The sequence below is a fragment of the Bos javanicus genome, chromosome 8, assembly GCF_032452875.1.
Source record: "Bos javanicus breed banteng chromosome 8, ARS-OSU_banteng_1.0, whole genome shotgun sequence".
Classification (NCBI taxonomy): Eukaryota; Metazoa; Chordata; class Mammalia; order Artiodactyla; family Bovidae; genus Bos; species Bos javanicus.
The window spans coordinates 75,253,036-75,269,205 of NC_083875.1; the positions used below are offsets into that span (position 1 = coordinate 75,253,036).

The following is a 16,170-nucleotide window of genomic DNA, read 5'->3' on the forward strand; positions in this document are numbered from 1 at the left end:
AATTTGAGATAGAGCTGATGTAATAATAATAGAAATAAAGTGTCCAATAAATGCAATGCACTTGAATTATCCTGAAACCATCTCCCCCGCCACTGCCGGGTCTGTGGAAAAACTCTTCCATAAAACTGGTCCCTACTGCCAAAAATGTTGGGGACTGCTGATTTAAATCACCTCTTTAATGTGTTCCTCATTCAGGACACCTGTGCTCCTCCCTGAGGGTGTATTTCTGTCTCACTTCTGCTCTAAATAAACAAACTGTTTCTCTGTGTGCTCTCCCACATATTATGCTGTGTCTCTAATAATAAACTTTGTAACTGTTTGTGGAGTTTTTGCCTCCTTGAAACTTTCTTGCTTTCAAACCAGGAAAGAGTTAGGGCTACTTGGCTTCTTCCAAAGATGGAGAAGCTCTATACAGTCAGCAAAAACAAGACCGGGAGCTGACTGTGGCTCAGATCATGAGCTCCTTATTGCCAAATTCAGAATGAAATTGAAGAAAGTAGGGAAAACCACTAGATCATTCAGGTATGACCTAAATCAAATCCCTTATGACTATACAGTGGAAGCGAGAAATAGATTTAAGAGACTAGATCTGATAGACAGACTGCCTGATGAACTATGGACGGAGGTTCGTGACATTGTACAGGAGACAGGGATCAAGACCATCCCCAAGAAAAAGAAATGCAAAAAAATAAAATGGTGTCTGAGGAGGCCTTAAAAATAGCTGTGAAAAGAAGGGAAGCAAAAAGCAAAGGAGAAAAGGAAATATATAAGCATCTGAATGCAGAGTTCCGAAGAATAGCAAGTAGAGATAAGAAAGCCTTCCTCAGCAATCAATGCAAAGAAATAGAGGAAAACAACAGAATGGGAAAGACTAGAGATCTCTTCAAGAAAATTAGAGATACCAAGGGAATATTTCATGCAAAGATGGGCTCGATAAAGGACAGAAATGGTATGGACTTAACAGAAGCAGAAGATATTAAGAAGAGGTGGCAAGAATACACAGAAGAAATGTACAAAAAAGAGCTTCACGACCCAGATAATCACGATGGTGTGATCACTCACCTAGAGCCAGACATCCTGGAATGTGAAGTCAAGTGGGCCTTAAGAAGTATCACTATGAACAAAGCTAGTGGAGGTGATGGAATTCCAGTGGAGCTATTTCAAATCCTGGAAGATGATGCTGTGAAAGTGCTGCACTCAGTATGCCAGCAAATTTGGAAAACTCAGCAGTGGCCACAGGACTGGAAAAGGTCAGTTTTCATTCCAATCCCAAAGAAAGGCAATGCCAAAGAATGCTCAAACTACTGCACAATTGCACTCATCTCACACACTAATAAATAATGCTCAAAATTCTCCAAGCCAGGCTTCAGCAATACATGAACCGTGAACTTCCAGATGTTCAAGCTGGTTTTAGAAAAGGCAGAGGAACCAGAGATCAAATTGCCAACATCTGCTGGATCATCGAAAAAGCAAGAGAGTTCCAGAAAAACATTGCTTTATTGACTATGCCAAAGCCTTTGACTGTGTGGATCATAATAAACTGTGGAAAATTCCTAAGGAGATGGGAATACCAGACCACCTGACCTGCCTCTTGAGAAACCTGTATGCAGGTCAGGAAGCAACAGTTAGAACTGGACATGGAACAACAGACTGGTTCCAAATAGGAAAAGGAGTCTGTCAAGACTGTATACTGTCACCCTGCTTATTTAACTTATATGCAGAGTACATCATGAGAAACACTGGGCTGTATGAACCACAAGCTGGAATCAAGATTGCTGGGAAAAATATCAATAACCTCAGATATGCAGATGACACCACCCTTATGGCAGAAAGTGAAGAGGAACTAAAAAGCCTCTTGATGAAAGTGAAAGAGGAGAGTGAAAAAGTTGGCTTAAAGCTCAACATTCAGAAAACTAAGATCATAGCATCTGGTCCCATCACTTCATGGCAAATAGATGGGGAAACAGTGGAAACAGTGTCAGACTTTATTTTTCTGGGCTCCAAAATCACTGCAGATGGTGATTTCAGCCATGAAATTAAAAGACGCTTACTCCTTGGAAGGAAAGTTATGACCAACTTAGATAGCATATTGAAAAGTAGAGACATTACTTTGTCAACAAAGGTCCGTCTAGTCAAGGCTATGGTGTTTCCAGTGGTCATGTATGGATGTGAGAGTTGGACTGTGAAGAAAGCTGAGCACCGAAGAATTGATGCTTTTGAACTGTGGTGTTGGAGAAGACTCTGGAGAGTCCCTTGGACTGCAAGGAGATCCAACCAGTCCGTCCTAAAGGAGATGAGTCTTGGGTGTTCATTGGAGGGACTAATGTTGAAGCTGAAACTCCAATACTTTGGCCACCTGATGCGAAGAGCTGACTCGTTTGAAAAGACCCTGATGCTGGGAGGGATTGGGGGCAGGAGGAGAAGGGGATGACAGAGGATGAGACGGCTGGATGGCATCACCGACTCGATGGACATGAGTTTGAGTGAACTCCAGGAGTTGGTGATGGACAGCGAGGCCTGGCGTGCTGCGATTCATGGGGTCACAAAGAGTCAGACATGACTGAGTGACTGAACTGAACTGAACTGAAGACCAGGAGCAGACTTGGGAGGTGTGAATGCAGCAAGAACTCTGTTTCAATCATTAGAAATTCAAGATGCCTATGAGATATTCATGACGAGGTATTGAATAGAAAATTGCATGTGCATATGTGGAGACCACAGAGAAGTCTAAATTGTAGATTTCAATTTAAGAGGTTTTAAACTACATAAGTCAGGCAGCCATTTTCTTTCTTTTTTTCGACTCAATTTTACTTCTGAGATCACCAACTTTTTAAAAAATTTTTCTGATGTGGATCACTTTTAAAGTCTTTTAGTGAATTTATGACAGTATTGCTTCTATTTTATGTTTTGATTTTATGGCCCCAGGCTTCCTGACCAGGGATGGAACCTGCACCCCCTGCATTGGGAGGTGAAGTCTTAAGCACTGGACCATCAGGGAAGTCCCTAAGATCATCAACTTCTTGAGTGACTACTGTATTTATTCACTTTAACTCTGGCTCAGTCTTCAAACCTAGGGTCTTTGAGCATGCATCCTAAGTTGCTTCATTTGTGTCCAATTCTTTGCAACCCTCCCTGTGGACTGTAGGCCCCCAAGCTCCTCTGTCCATGGGATTCTCTAGGCAAGAATACTGGAGTGGGTTGCCATGCCTGCCTCCAGGGAATCTTCCTAATCCAGGGATCGAACCCACATCTCAGCAAGTTGGAACATTAGGCCAGGTGTATGCTTTAACTCACAGAACTTACTACAAAGGCACAGAGAATCCAACAACCCATTAGTAAGCTCAACTCGGACACTCCTAAGGTTTAGGTTTTCCAAAAACACAAATGAGCCAAGAGTATAGTTTAAAATGAAGTTCAAACATTTTAAGGCAGCATTAGCATAAAAAGAATGTACAAAGGAGTAATCATAGTTCAAATGTATGTCTTTTGAAGGAAATCAACCCTGAATACTCTTTGGAAGGACTGATGCTGAAGCTGAAGTTCCAATACTTTGGCTACCTGATTCGAAGAACTTACTCATTCGAAAAGACCCTGATGCTAAGGTTGAAGGCAAAAGGAGAAGGGGGAGGCAGAGGATGAGATGGTTAGACAGCAACACTGATTCAGTGGACATGAATTTGAGCAAACTCCAGGAGATCATGAAGGACAGGGAAGCCTGGCATGCTGCAGTCCATGGGGTCGCAAAGAGTTAGACACGACTGAGAGACTGAACAACAACGTCTTCTAAACCTCATTCCACAAGAGGCTGGGGTGGATGTATTCTGTTGGCATACCATACATGAGGCATTCTATTTTATTCTAGAATTACATTTTGCCTTGACAAACAAGTGTGACTAGAGGCACATGGTCAGGATAGTGAGGAATCTGTATCTAGAAAATTAGGGACACAAATCTATTATTTTTTTAGATATTCCAACTGAGATGAATATGCTGCTAAGTCACTTCAGTCGTGCCCGACTCTGTGCGACCCCAAAGACAGCAGCCCACCAGGCTCCCCTGTCCTTGGGATTCTCCAGACAAGAACACTGGAGTGGGTTGCCATTTCCTTCTTCAATGCATGCAAGTGAAAAGGGAAAGGGAAGTCGCTCAGTCATGTCCAACTCTTCGCGACCCCATGGACTGCAGCCTACCAGGCTCCTCCATCCATGGGATTTTCCAGGCAAGAGTACTGGAGTGGGGTGCCATCGCCTTCTCCGGAGATGAATATAGAAGATCCAAATATTGAATGAAGAAAGATTTGGCAACACACACACACTCTCTCTCTCTCTTTCTCTCTCAAAGATTCTGTGGCCTCTGGCTTTTTCTCAGGTCCCCATCTTCGCCCAGACTGGAAAGTCTGACAAGTACACTTTAAGCCTGTCAGCCTGTTCCCTGGCCTGGGTCCATCTTTTCAAGCAGCCACTGCTCCGGCCTGAGGCTACTTGTTTAATCGCTCAGTCAAGTTCGATTCTTTTGTAACCCCATGGATTGTAGCCCGCCAGGCTCCTCTGTCCATGGGATTCTCCAGCCAAGAATATTGGAGTGGGTTGCCATTTCCTTCTCCAGGGGATCTTCTTAGGAATTTCGTTTTGGGGACAGAAGATGATGCATTCAGAAGCGAGATTCCAGCCCCAGATGCAGGCGCGAGGAGGCAAGGAGATGGAATCCGGGCCTCGGACGATGCTGCTGCTGCTGCTAAGTCGCTTCAGTCATGTCTGACTCTGTGCGACTCCATAGACGGCAGCCCACCAGGCTCCCCCGTCCCTGGGATTCTCCAGGCAAGAACACTGGAATGGGTTGCCATTTCCTTCTCCAATGCGTGAAAGTGAAAAGTGAAAGTGAAGTCGCTCAGTCGGGTGCGGGTACATCAAAGGAGGGCTCATAGGACCTCCTGGCGACCCCAGCGGGGACCAGGACAGGGGGCGGGCGGAGATGGGTGGCAATAAAGTTTGGCACGGGGGGGCGTGGCTGAGGCGGGGCATGGGGGCGTGTTGGAGTGGCGGGGCCGGGGTCAGGGGACGAGGCGGAGGTGGGGCGTGGTCAAGCGCAAGTCAAGGGGCGGAGCGGAGGTGGGTCGCGGTCGAATCTGGTACAGGGGGTCGTGGCGGAGGCCGGGGCAGGGGCGGGGCCAGGGTCAGGGCAGGGGGCGGGGTGGAGGTGTGTCCAGTCTGAAGGCAGGGGGTGGGGCCGAGGCTCGGGCTGGAGCGCGGCCGAGCTCGAGTTAGGTAACCTTGGTGGCCTGCTGCTCCAGTCTGGCCGCCCGGTTTTCGTGCATCTTGCTTCGCTTGATTTCTGGTTGAAAGATCGCCATGGCGCTGCGTGCGGCCGTGTTCGAACTGGGCGGGATCCTGACTCTGCCTTCGGCCACCAGTTTCTGGGATCGCGCCGAGGAGGAGCTGGCGCTGCCCAGGTAAGGGACCCCGCATCGCTGCCAGTGCTCAGAAGCCTGCGTGGTTTGGTCCGGGCGGCTGGGGCGCCACTCCTTGGAGAAGTTGCTTTTCGAGACTCGCGGTTCTGATTTCAGATTGCTGTAGGGCGAGAGCGCTGGGTGGAAGGTTAGAACAATTATTCGGCCCTCAAATACCAGTGTGTGTAAGTAGATCCACTGTCTTTCTAAATGCTGAGTGTTTAAAGCTCTCTAAGGACTCCAATGGCAACCCACTCCAGTACTCTTGCCTGGGAAATCCCATGGACGGCGGAGCCTGGTAGGCTGCAGTCCATGGGGTCGCGAAGAGTCGGACACGACTAAGCGACTTCATTTTCACTTTTCACTTTCGTGCACTGGAGAAGGAAATGGCAACCCACTCCAGTATTCTTGCCTGGAGAATCCCAGGGACGGGAGCCTGGTGGGCTGCCGTCTGTGGGGTAGCACAGAGTCGGACACGACTGACGTGACTTAGCATCAGCAGAAGGACTCCAAAATTGACCTTTATATTGAAATCTCTTCTTAAAGTCAGAGAAATTACTCCCTGAGGTGTCTGCTGCCCACTTACTTCTCTGTAATGGAATGGGCTGGGGTTTTCCTTGTGGCTCAGCTGGTAAAGAATCCGTCCGCAATGAGGGAGACCCGGGTTCGATCCCTGGGTTAGGAAGATCCCCTGGAGAAGGGAAAGGCTACCCCCTCCAGCATTCTGGCGTAGAGAATTCCATGGACTGTATAGTCCATGAGGTCGCAAAGACTCAGACACGACTCAGCGACCTTCACTTCAGAGAGCTGCGCTGAAGGTTTTTAGAGGAAAACGTCGTGTTCCTGCACAATGTTAACAGCAAAGCAGAAACAGCCCCCAAACCTAACTACTGGGAAATGGTCAACTAGGAAGCATAACCAGTAACCGGAATGTTCAGGATGAGATTTCAGTGACATCAGAACATATCTATTATAATAAGTGCAGAAAAACAAACCCACCAGAATGTACAACTGTTTATACAGCATGGAAACTATGGAAAAACTATTTCAACTATGGAAAAACAGCTACCTGTTGAAGATGCCTGAAAGAAATGTTCCAAAATATCCCTGTGGCTGCACCAATTTACATTCCAGTCAATAGTGCAGGCAGGTTTATCATTCTCCACATCCTTGCCAAACATGTTATTGCTTGCCATTCTAACAGATGTGAGGTTGTATCTCACTGTAGTTTTGATTGCCTTTTCTTGAAGTCCTTTTAACCATGGTATTGTTTCACTTTTTTTACCCTGTAAGTTGTATTATTATTTTTTTAAAAGACTTAAAAAGAGAGTAAGGTATGTCGTATGTTTACACCTGTGACCTCATCAGTGGGGGAGAGAACATGACTTGTGAATGTGCAAGTCACAAGAATACTTGTCAGTATACCAGTGCATATACTTGAGAGTATATCTGTGAGTGTACAGGTCACCAGTAGTCAAGTTTACAAATGTACAACATTTCAGAGTTCAGAGTGCTAACCATTACACAATGGAACCCACAAATGTACAGAATTTCAAACAGCACCGGACTTTGAGTCCCACCCAGGTTAAAATCTCAGTTCTAATACTTAGCGTTGGGCCTAATACTTGCTTAACCTGACTTATTCAACTCAACTGAGACCTTAGTCTTAAAATAAGAAAATACCTCCCCTCAAATTTCTGTAGGTTAAATTAGATGACACGTAAGATAGGTGGGCCACTGTGTTCCTGATCCATTTTTTATTTATTCAGTTCTCATGCACAGGGAGAAGGCAATGGCACCCCACTCCAGTACTCTTGCCTGGAAAATCCCATGGACAGAGGAGCCTGGTAGGCTGCAGTCCATGGGGTGGCTAATAGTCGGACACGACTGAGCAACTTCACTTTCCCTTTTCACTTTCATGCATTGGAGAAGGAAATGGCAACCCACTCCAGTGTTCTTGCCTGGAGAATCCCAGGGACAGGGGAGCCTGGTGGGCTGCCGTCTATGGGGTTGCACAGAGTCAGACAGGACTGAAGCGACTTAGCAGCAGCAGCAGCATGCACAGGGAGAGCAATGTACTGGGATATTCTGTTCATCCAGTGTGGCACTGACTCACACACTATCTCTGTGACCATGGTGAGGATTGTTCCCAGTAGTCACAAAACAGTATAGCAAAGCTAGCTGACCCCAGAAGTCAGAGTCCATGACTTTGACCTTATTAGCCTGTGGACAGAAAATGAAAGTGCCTCTTCACTTTTCCTTGTTCCTCTCCACATCCCAGACATCATCATAGTTGATACATAAATCATTTAGGCAAAACCCAGGGTTTTATTTGTTTATTTTATAATCTTTTGGCAGCAAAATCTTACCTGGCTTCATTTGGTGGCAAATCTGACCTGAACAAGCATGAAGTTATTTATCACCGTTATCTCTCCTACTACTGTAAATAATCACCTGTGCATGTGCGTGTGTTCTCAGTCATGTCTGACTCTTTTGTGACCCCATGGACTGCAGCCCATCAAGCTCCTCTGTCCATGGGATTCTCCAGGTGAGAATATTGCAGTGGGTTGCCATGTCCTCCTCCAGGGGATCTTCCCGATCCAAGGATTAAACCGGCATCTCCTGCTTTTTCTTCGTTGGCAGGTGGATTCTTTACCACTTGAGCCACCTGGGAAACCTCAAATAGTCACACCTTTCACTATAAATATCTTCATGAGTTTGATTACACAGGCTGCCACAGCCTCCTGGAGATGTTACTTAATATATGGTATATTCCCCATTTTACCTTTATAGTCTGAAAAATGCAGACACGTTTATGAATACATTGGTTGGTAGGTAGGTAGGTTGGTAGACAGGTAGGTTTAAAACAAACAGAATTCTAGTACATGTATTGTTCTAGGTTTTAACTTTTTATTTAATTTTTTAACTTTTTATTTAATTTTAACCATTTTATTTCATTCAACAGTTGGATGTCTTTTTGTTTACATAGACCTACTTTTCTCTTTTTAACCACTCCATAGTATTCCACAATATGGAAGTTCCATAATTTATTTAACCATTTTCCCCTGTTGGTGGACATTTATTTGTTAGTGGTCACTATTACAAATAATGTCACTATCATATTTTCATAGAGTAGTTTTCTAAAAGTGGAGTTGCCAAGTAAAAGCAAGTAGTATTTACATTTAAAATATTGACTGATTCTGCCAAGCTATTCTCCAGAACATGCTGTACCTGCCCTGACAATGCTTGAGTAGGCCAGCCCAGATCCTCCCTAAGGTGGACATGACTCTCCTGAACTTTTGCCAGACATAGAGGGAAAAACATCCTGTATCAGTCTGCATTTTCCTCTCTGCTATTCATTTTTATTGGTCATCTGTATTTTTTTCCCTTGGTGTTTACCTTTTTATACCATTTGCCCTTTTTTGCATTTGATTATCACTTTCTTCTTGATTTCTAGGAACTTTTTATTTCTACCATGATGTTTTATGTTTTTTACTTACCATCTCTTCTGCTACTTCTTTTTTAAAAAATATTTATTTATTTGATTGTGCCATGGCATGTGGGATCTAGTTCCCTGACCAGGGATTGAACCCGGCCCCTGGCAGTGAAAGCTTCAAGTCCTAACCACTGGACCACCAGGGAGTTCCTGAAATTATTATTTTTTTTAAATCTTTTAAGGCTATCTTTTGTGTAATTTCAGTGGTATTTTAGACAGAGAGAGAAACAGATAAGTGCCCAGAGTGATGTCTTGGTACAATCCCCTCTTTCAATAGAATCAAGGCTGCAAAGAACAAAGCGCTTGATTTAAGAGTCTTAAGAATTGCAATTCGGGAGAAACAAATTTGGGTAAAACCGAGAGTGTTTTGGGGAAGAGAAAGAGTCAAGGGCTTATTAAGGCAAAAGCCATGAGGCTGTGCTCTGATTCAAGAAACGAAATAGTTGCCCTTTGGGGAAGGAACCTAGTACGTATCCTGAGTTTCTGGCAGGTATTCTGATGTCTCCTAGGACAGTACATAGGACAATACATGCTCTCACCCAGACTGAGACGTACATAAGTCATGTGTCCTCGGCAGCCTCCTGGCTCCATTCCAGACCGCTCGTTCATTATCATTATTGCTCGGTCATTCAGTCATGTCCGACTCTTTGCAACCCCATGGACTGCAGCATGCCAGGCTTCCCTGTCCTTCACCATCTCCTGGAGTTTGCTCAAATTCATGTTCATTGATTCAGTGATGGTATCCAACCATCTCAATCTTGGTTGCCTCCTTCTCCTCCTATCCTCAGTCTTGCCCAGCATCAGGGTCTCTTCGGGTTTTCCTTTCACTCTATTGTAATCCGTGCATAACCTTGTGTGCCTTATAACTCTACTGCGTAAATGTTTGTGCCCTTTGTCAGTATAAAAGTTCTCAGTAGGTATACAATTTTTCTAAAGCAGTTGTATCAAATCCTGCTCCTACCAGAAATATAAGAGAGTTCTAGTTTCTCCACCTTGTCATTAGTACTTGATGTCATTCTGTTTAAATTTAGCAAATCTGGTGGGTTTATGGTGTTATCTCATGGTTCATTTGTATGTTTTTTTAGCCCTTGGATTTAAAAAAAAATTTTTTTTTTAATTTTTACAATGTTGTGTTGGTTTCTGCCATACAACAACTCAACTCAAATCAGAAATAATTATACTTGTATGCTCTCCCTCTTGAGCCTCCCTCCCTTACCCCCATCCCACAGAGTGAAATAAGTCAGAAAGATGAAAACAAATGCATATTTATGCCCAAATGTGGAATCTGGAAAAATGGTACTGACGAACCTATTTGCAGGGAAGGAATGGCAACACAGATGTAGAGAATGGACTTGTAGACATGGAGGAGGAAGGAGAGAGTGGGACGAATAGAGAAAGTAGCATCAACATACATACACTATTATGTGTAAAGTGGACAGTTAGTGAGAATTTGCTATATCACACAGGGAGCCTGGCCTGGTGCTTTGTCACCATGGCTTTAATTCATGTTTTTCTGATGAATGATGATGTTGAGCTTCTTATTAGGTGCTTACTGGCCATTTGATAATTCTCTTGAATGAGACAGTTGTTTGTTGTAATTTCTTTTAAACCATTTCTTTGCTCTTCTCAGGATTTTTTGATTTATCTTTAAGTTAACTGGAAGTCTTTCTTGTATTTTTTTTTCTTCCAGGAAAGGCATGATGGCAAACTACTATATTAGTTTTCCCTGCCTCAACCTGGTTTGTGTGGGTCTCAGCTTACCAATAACCAGTGTTCTGTTTGGGCCAGTCCTTGAGGTTCTTTTTGTGATTACAAGACATCCTTCAGCAGTAGCCATTGGGGAACTTTGAAAAAAATAAAGATTTATTACTTATGGGACCTGGAAATTGCACAGCACACCTGGGGCCACATAGTGAGGATATGAGGAGAATGAGAGCACGTGGGCCTGAGTTCTGCTTTTATCAGGGTTCAGGATGTGGGCCATGGTTTCATGGGCTCACTCTTTATTGGTGAATTTCAAACAAGAGCGGGAATTTAAAGCATGGAAATAGAACAAATACCCCATTTGATCAGTTATGAAAATTAACCAAGATCTCTAAAACAAAGGTGCCTCCTTGGGCATAAAATAAGTTTTCTGGCGATAGACTTGGGGGGCATTCTTTCTTGCCATCTTTTTATCTCAGTGTCTAGTGTGTATTACTCCACCATTTTCTCACATTTAAAGCTGCAAGCATAAAAGGCTGTTGTCAGTCTGAATTGTTCTTCTTTTGTGTATAGTCTATTTTTTTTTTTGCCCAAAATGTTGTCTGTTAGACTTTCTTATCCCAAGAATTGAAACACTTCCCCACCCTCTATCTGCTGTGGTTATTTTTTTGTTAATTTTGACTGGTGAACACTTTTTTTTTGGTGAACACCTTTGATTTAAGAACTCAGATTTTTCTTTAGCCTGGAAACATCTTCTCCTATTTTTCCTTTGACTATTGCTTTTTGGTCTTTCCTTCTATGATTCTTATTGTTTATTGAAGGAATTTGGCCTCCATGGGCCTTATCTTTTTGTACATTAATTCTTTTTTTAAACTTTTTTTAAACATTGGAGTATAATTACAGTGTTGTGTTAGCTTCTATTGTACAACATAGTGAGTCAGCTCTGTGTATAAATATATCCCCTCCCTCTTGGACCTCCTTTCTCATCCCCCACCTCTCTAGATCATCACAGAGCACCAAGTTGACCTCCCTGCTTGCACATTCATTTTAATTGCTTCATCATTTTACTCTTTGTCCTCGGAAATCTTGTTGGGTCTTTTGATTCACTAATTTCATTTCTGTGATAGCCATTTCACTGTTCCCTGCTTTTATTAAGCAACCTTAAAATTTGAAAGTCATGCTTTCCAGTGCCAACAACTTATCTCCAATTGCTTCTCTGAGACACCAATAAAAATACTGCCTCCTTTTGTTTTATAGAGTTATCAACCTCTCCTTCCTGTATAGCTACATTCTTCCTTCAATTCCTCTTCTTTTACCTACCCCCAATGTCAGGCAGCAAAATCAATTTTCCCTGTACTTTTCCATCTCACTCATCCAGTGTGTAATAGTTATTTGTTTATTTGTTGCCTCACTTGTTCCCCTAGGAGCTCCCTAAGAATATATCCATATTTTTTCATTTTTCTATCACAGCACCAGACACAATGCCCTGATGCCTTAGGTCCTCAATGAAAGATTGTTGAGTTGAACTGTGTGTTGTTTCTTCAAAGTGGGTGGCAGCTAAGAAGGGCATGAGGGATCTTTTCGAGGTGATGTACCATGTCGTGCTTAGTAATTCAGTCATGTCTGACTCTTTGTGACCCCATGAACCCTAGCCCACCTCTGTCCATGGGGATTCTCCAGGCAAGAATACTGGAGTGGGTTGCCATGCCCTCCTCCAAGGGATCTTCCCAACCCAGGGATCAAACCCAGATCTTCCCCATTGCAGGTGTATTCTTTACCATCTGAGCCACCAGGGAAGATAGAAATGTTCTAAAACTGCAACACAGTGATGTTTGCGCACCACTACAAAAATTACTACAAGTCATTGACTTGTACACTGAAAACTTGTGCGTTTGAGGACATGTAAGTATAATTTAATAAAGTCATATCTGAAAAAAGACAACCAATGGCAAAGATGTGCCAAAGCCATTGTTGATGTTAGAAAACTGAACAAGGCTATAAATAGTAGGGATTTTTTTTTAATATTATGTCTTAATGTTAATCACTGTTACCTGCAAGAGGATTCGTTGGGTAAAAGGTTGTTGACTTATCAGATATGAAACTCCCAGATGTCTGTCCTCTTAACATGGAATGTTAAATATTAATACTTTCAACTGGGTTGCCAATTCCATTCCATTCTAAGTTTTTGCCTAGAGCCCTATACTAAGAAGGACTATAAATCAATGTCTGAATGCAGTGGTATAGGATGTGACAGGTTAGAAAATCGGCCAGGAATTTGAGGGAACAGAGTTGTATCTGCCATCTGCTACCTGTCTGATGTCACCCAGCCAGCCATGGGAGGTGAGAAATTATCAAGAAAGTGGAATGGAACCTTTTGTTTTGTAATATAGGAAAGTAAGAGGGTAATGGCCTGGTCTCTCTCTGTCTGCCTCTCCTTTGGGCCACATACACAGGATAACCATGAACCAGTGTATTAATCAGCTAGGGTTACTGTAAAGAAGGACTACAAACTGGGTGTTTTCAACAGCAATTCCAGGAGCTAGAAGTCCACCATCAAGGTGTCTGTCCCCTGCCTGCTGCTGTGATGAAGTCATTGAAACGTTCCCAATGTTTCTTTGTGTCTTGCAGAGGCTTTCTGAGTAAAGCTTTCCTGAGAGGAGGCCCGGATGGTCCCAGCATCCGTGTGATGAAAGGAGAGATCACATTCTCCCAGGTGCAGTGACATCTCATAGACCCCCTTGAGGAGATGTTCTGTGCCTACACACCCATCTTCCCCCGCTACCCATAAGCTCCGTGAGGGCAGGACGTCTTCTGACTCATCCATTTACCCCTTATAACACTTAACTCACAAGACTGGTGTGGAGACATTTCAGGCTGGTTTACTGTCTCTTTGAGCCAAACAGAGGGGCATGCATCAGTGACTAGGAGATTTCCCAAGCCCTTGAAGATGTGTGCCAGGGAATTACAGCAGCCAGAGTAGCTTTTTTTCCCTCTTAAGCTGTAGTTAAATACACATCACATGAAATTTACCACCGTGATCATTTTTAAGTATACAATGCAGTAATGTTATGTATATTCATGTTAGGTAACCAAATCCACCATCCATCTCCAGAACTGTTTTTAAAAAAATTTTTAAGTTAATATGTTGTATTTTCTTTCTTTCCTTCTTTTTCAGTCACATGGAATGTGGGATCTTAGTTCCCCCACCAGGGATTGACCCTGCACTCTGTGCTGTGGAAACTCAGAGTCTTATCCATTGGACCACCAAGAAAGTCCCAGAATTCTTTTTATCTTCAAAAACTGAAACTCTATACCCATTAAACAGCAACTTCCCAGCCCTCCTTACCCCCAGCCCCTGGCAACCACTATTAAATTTTCCATGTATTTGGCTACTCTAGATACTTTATATGGGCTTCCTTGGTGGCTCAGATGGTAAAGAATCTGCCTGCCTATGCAGAAGACCCGGGTTGCATCCCTGGGTCGGAAAGATCCCCTGAAGGAGGAAATGGCAAGCCACTCCAGTATTCTTGCCTGGAGAATCCCATGCATAGAGAGAGGTGCCTTGTAGGCTACAGTCCCTGGGGTCACAAAGAATAGGGCACAACTGAAGTAACTAACACTCATGCAATATTTGTCCTTTTGTGACTGGCGTATTTCATTTTGCATGAAGTCTTCAAGTTTCATCCATACTGTAGCATGTGTCACCATTTCCTTCTTTCTAAGGCTGAAAGGTATTCCACTGTATGGATAGACCACACTCTGTTTATCCATTCATCTTTCAAAGGATGTTTGGGTTGCTTTCTCCTTTTAGTTATCGTGAACAGTGCTGCTATGAACATGAGTGTACAAATATCTGTTTGAAACCTTGCTTTCAGTTTTTCTGGGTATACATCCAGAAATGGGATGGCTAGATCATAGGGCAGTTTCACTTTTTAATTTTTTGAGGAACCACCATATGATTTTCCATAGTGGCTGCACCATTTTACATTTCTGTGCAACACACCCAAGGTTACCAGTATTTCCATATCCTTGCCAACTTATTATTTTCGTGTTTTTTTTTTTTTTTTTAATGGTAGTCATCCTTAGAGTAGTTGTTTTCAGGCCAAGCCACTGGGTCAGAGGCAGTTTTGCTAATTAATAACTATGTGATGGGTGGACTTTGGAATCTAGGGACAGAATGTGGGTCACGGCTCCCACTTACAGATGTGTGAGCACACCAAGTCACAGAAGCTCTCAAAGTCAGTTTTGCCATCTATAAAATGAGACAAATAACACTGTCCATATCCTAGGTTGTTATGAAGATTGAAAAGTGCTTAGCACAGTGCTTGTCATGTAGTAAGTGCTTAAGAAATAGTGGTTATTATTATTACTACAACCTTAACTTTTTAAATTTGTGCATGCTCAGTCGCTTTGGTCGTGTCCAGCTCTTTTGTGACCCTATGGGCTGTAGCCCACCAGGCTTCTCTGTCCATGGGATTTCCCAGGGAAGAATAATGGAGTGGGTTGACATTTCCTCCTCCAGGGTGATCTTCCCATCCCAGCGATCAAACTCAAGTCTCCTGCTTGTGCTGCCATTTTAAAAAAATGCCACAGACTAGGTGACTTAAACAACAAAAATTGATTTTCTCAGAGGTCTAGAGGTAGAAGCCCAGGATCAAGGTGTCAGCAGGGCTGGTTTCTCCTGAGGCCTCTCTCATTTGCTTGCAAATGGCCTCCTTTTCCCTGTCCAGACACATTGGTCCCTTTGTGTGTATCTGTGTCCTGATCTCCTGTTCTTTAAAGGACACCCATCAGATTGGATTAGGGCCCCCGGTGACCTCATTTTACCTTAGGTAAGTGAGTGAGTGAAAGTCACTCAGTTGTGTCTGACTTTTGGTGACCCCATGCACTGTAGCCCGCCAGGCTCCTCTGTCTGTGGGATTCTCCAGGCAAGAATATTGGAGTGGGTTGCCATTCCCTTCTCCAGGGGATCTTCCCAACCCTGGAATCAAACCCAGGTCTCTCGCATTGCAAGTGGATTCTTTACCATCTGAGCTACCTTAATAATTCTATAAAGACCCTCTCACCAACGACATCACATTCCAAGGTCCTAGGATTTAGGACTTCAACATGAATTTGGAGGAAACAAAAGTAGGCTCATAATAGGGATGTTTGAGTAGTTTCCAACTGGGAGCTCTTGGGAATATCACTGTTAGAACACTTTGGCTCATGTCTTTTGACATGTGTAGACAATTTCCACTGAGTATGTGTACAGGACCCTAATGCTGAGAAAAGACCCTGATGCTGGGAAAGATTGAGGGCAGAAAGAGAAGGGGGTGGCAGAGAATGAGATGGTTGGATGGCATCACCAACTAAATGGACGTGAGTTTGAGCAAACTCCGGGAGATAGTGAAGGACAGGGAAGCTCAGTGTACTGCAGTCTGTGGGTCTGCAAAGAGTCGGACATGACTGAGTACGAACAATAATGTGTCCAGGAACAGATCTGGTGGATCACAGGCAATGCGTGTCTTCAGATTAAGTACGT

General features: G+C 43.5%; 1 protein-coding gene across 2 annotated transcripts in view; it reads left to right on the top strand.

Annotated features, from left to right (window-relative positions):
* Positions 1-5,198: 5,198 nt before the first annotated feature.
* EPHX2 (epoxide hydrolase 2) overlaps positions 5,199-16,170 on the top strand; it is a 71,918-nt gene continuing 60,946 nt past the window's right edge. Inside the window, exons 1-2 of one of the 2 annotated variants that reach the window (XM_061425911.1) lie at positions 5,199-5,449; positions 13,275-13,359. In XM_061425911.1, the coding sequence (XP_061281895.1) occupies positions 5,349-5,449; positions 13,275-13,359 (186 nt within the window). In that variant the 5' untranslated portion in view covers positions 5,199-5,348. The remainder of the gene's footprint in view (positions 5,450-13,274; positions 13,360-16,170) is intronic. The other variant, XM_061425912.1, reaches the window with a different exon arrangement.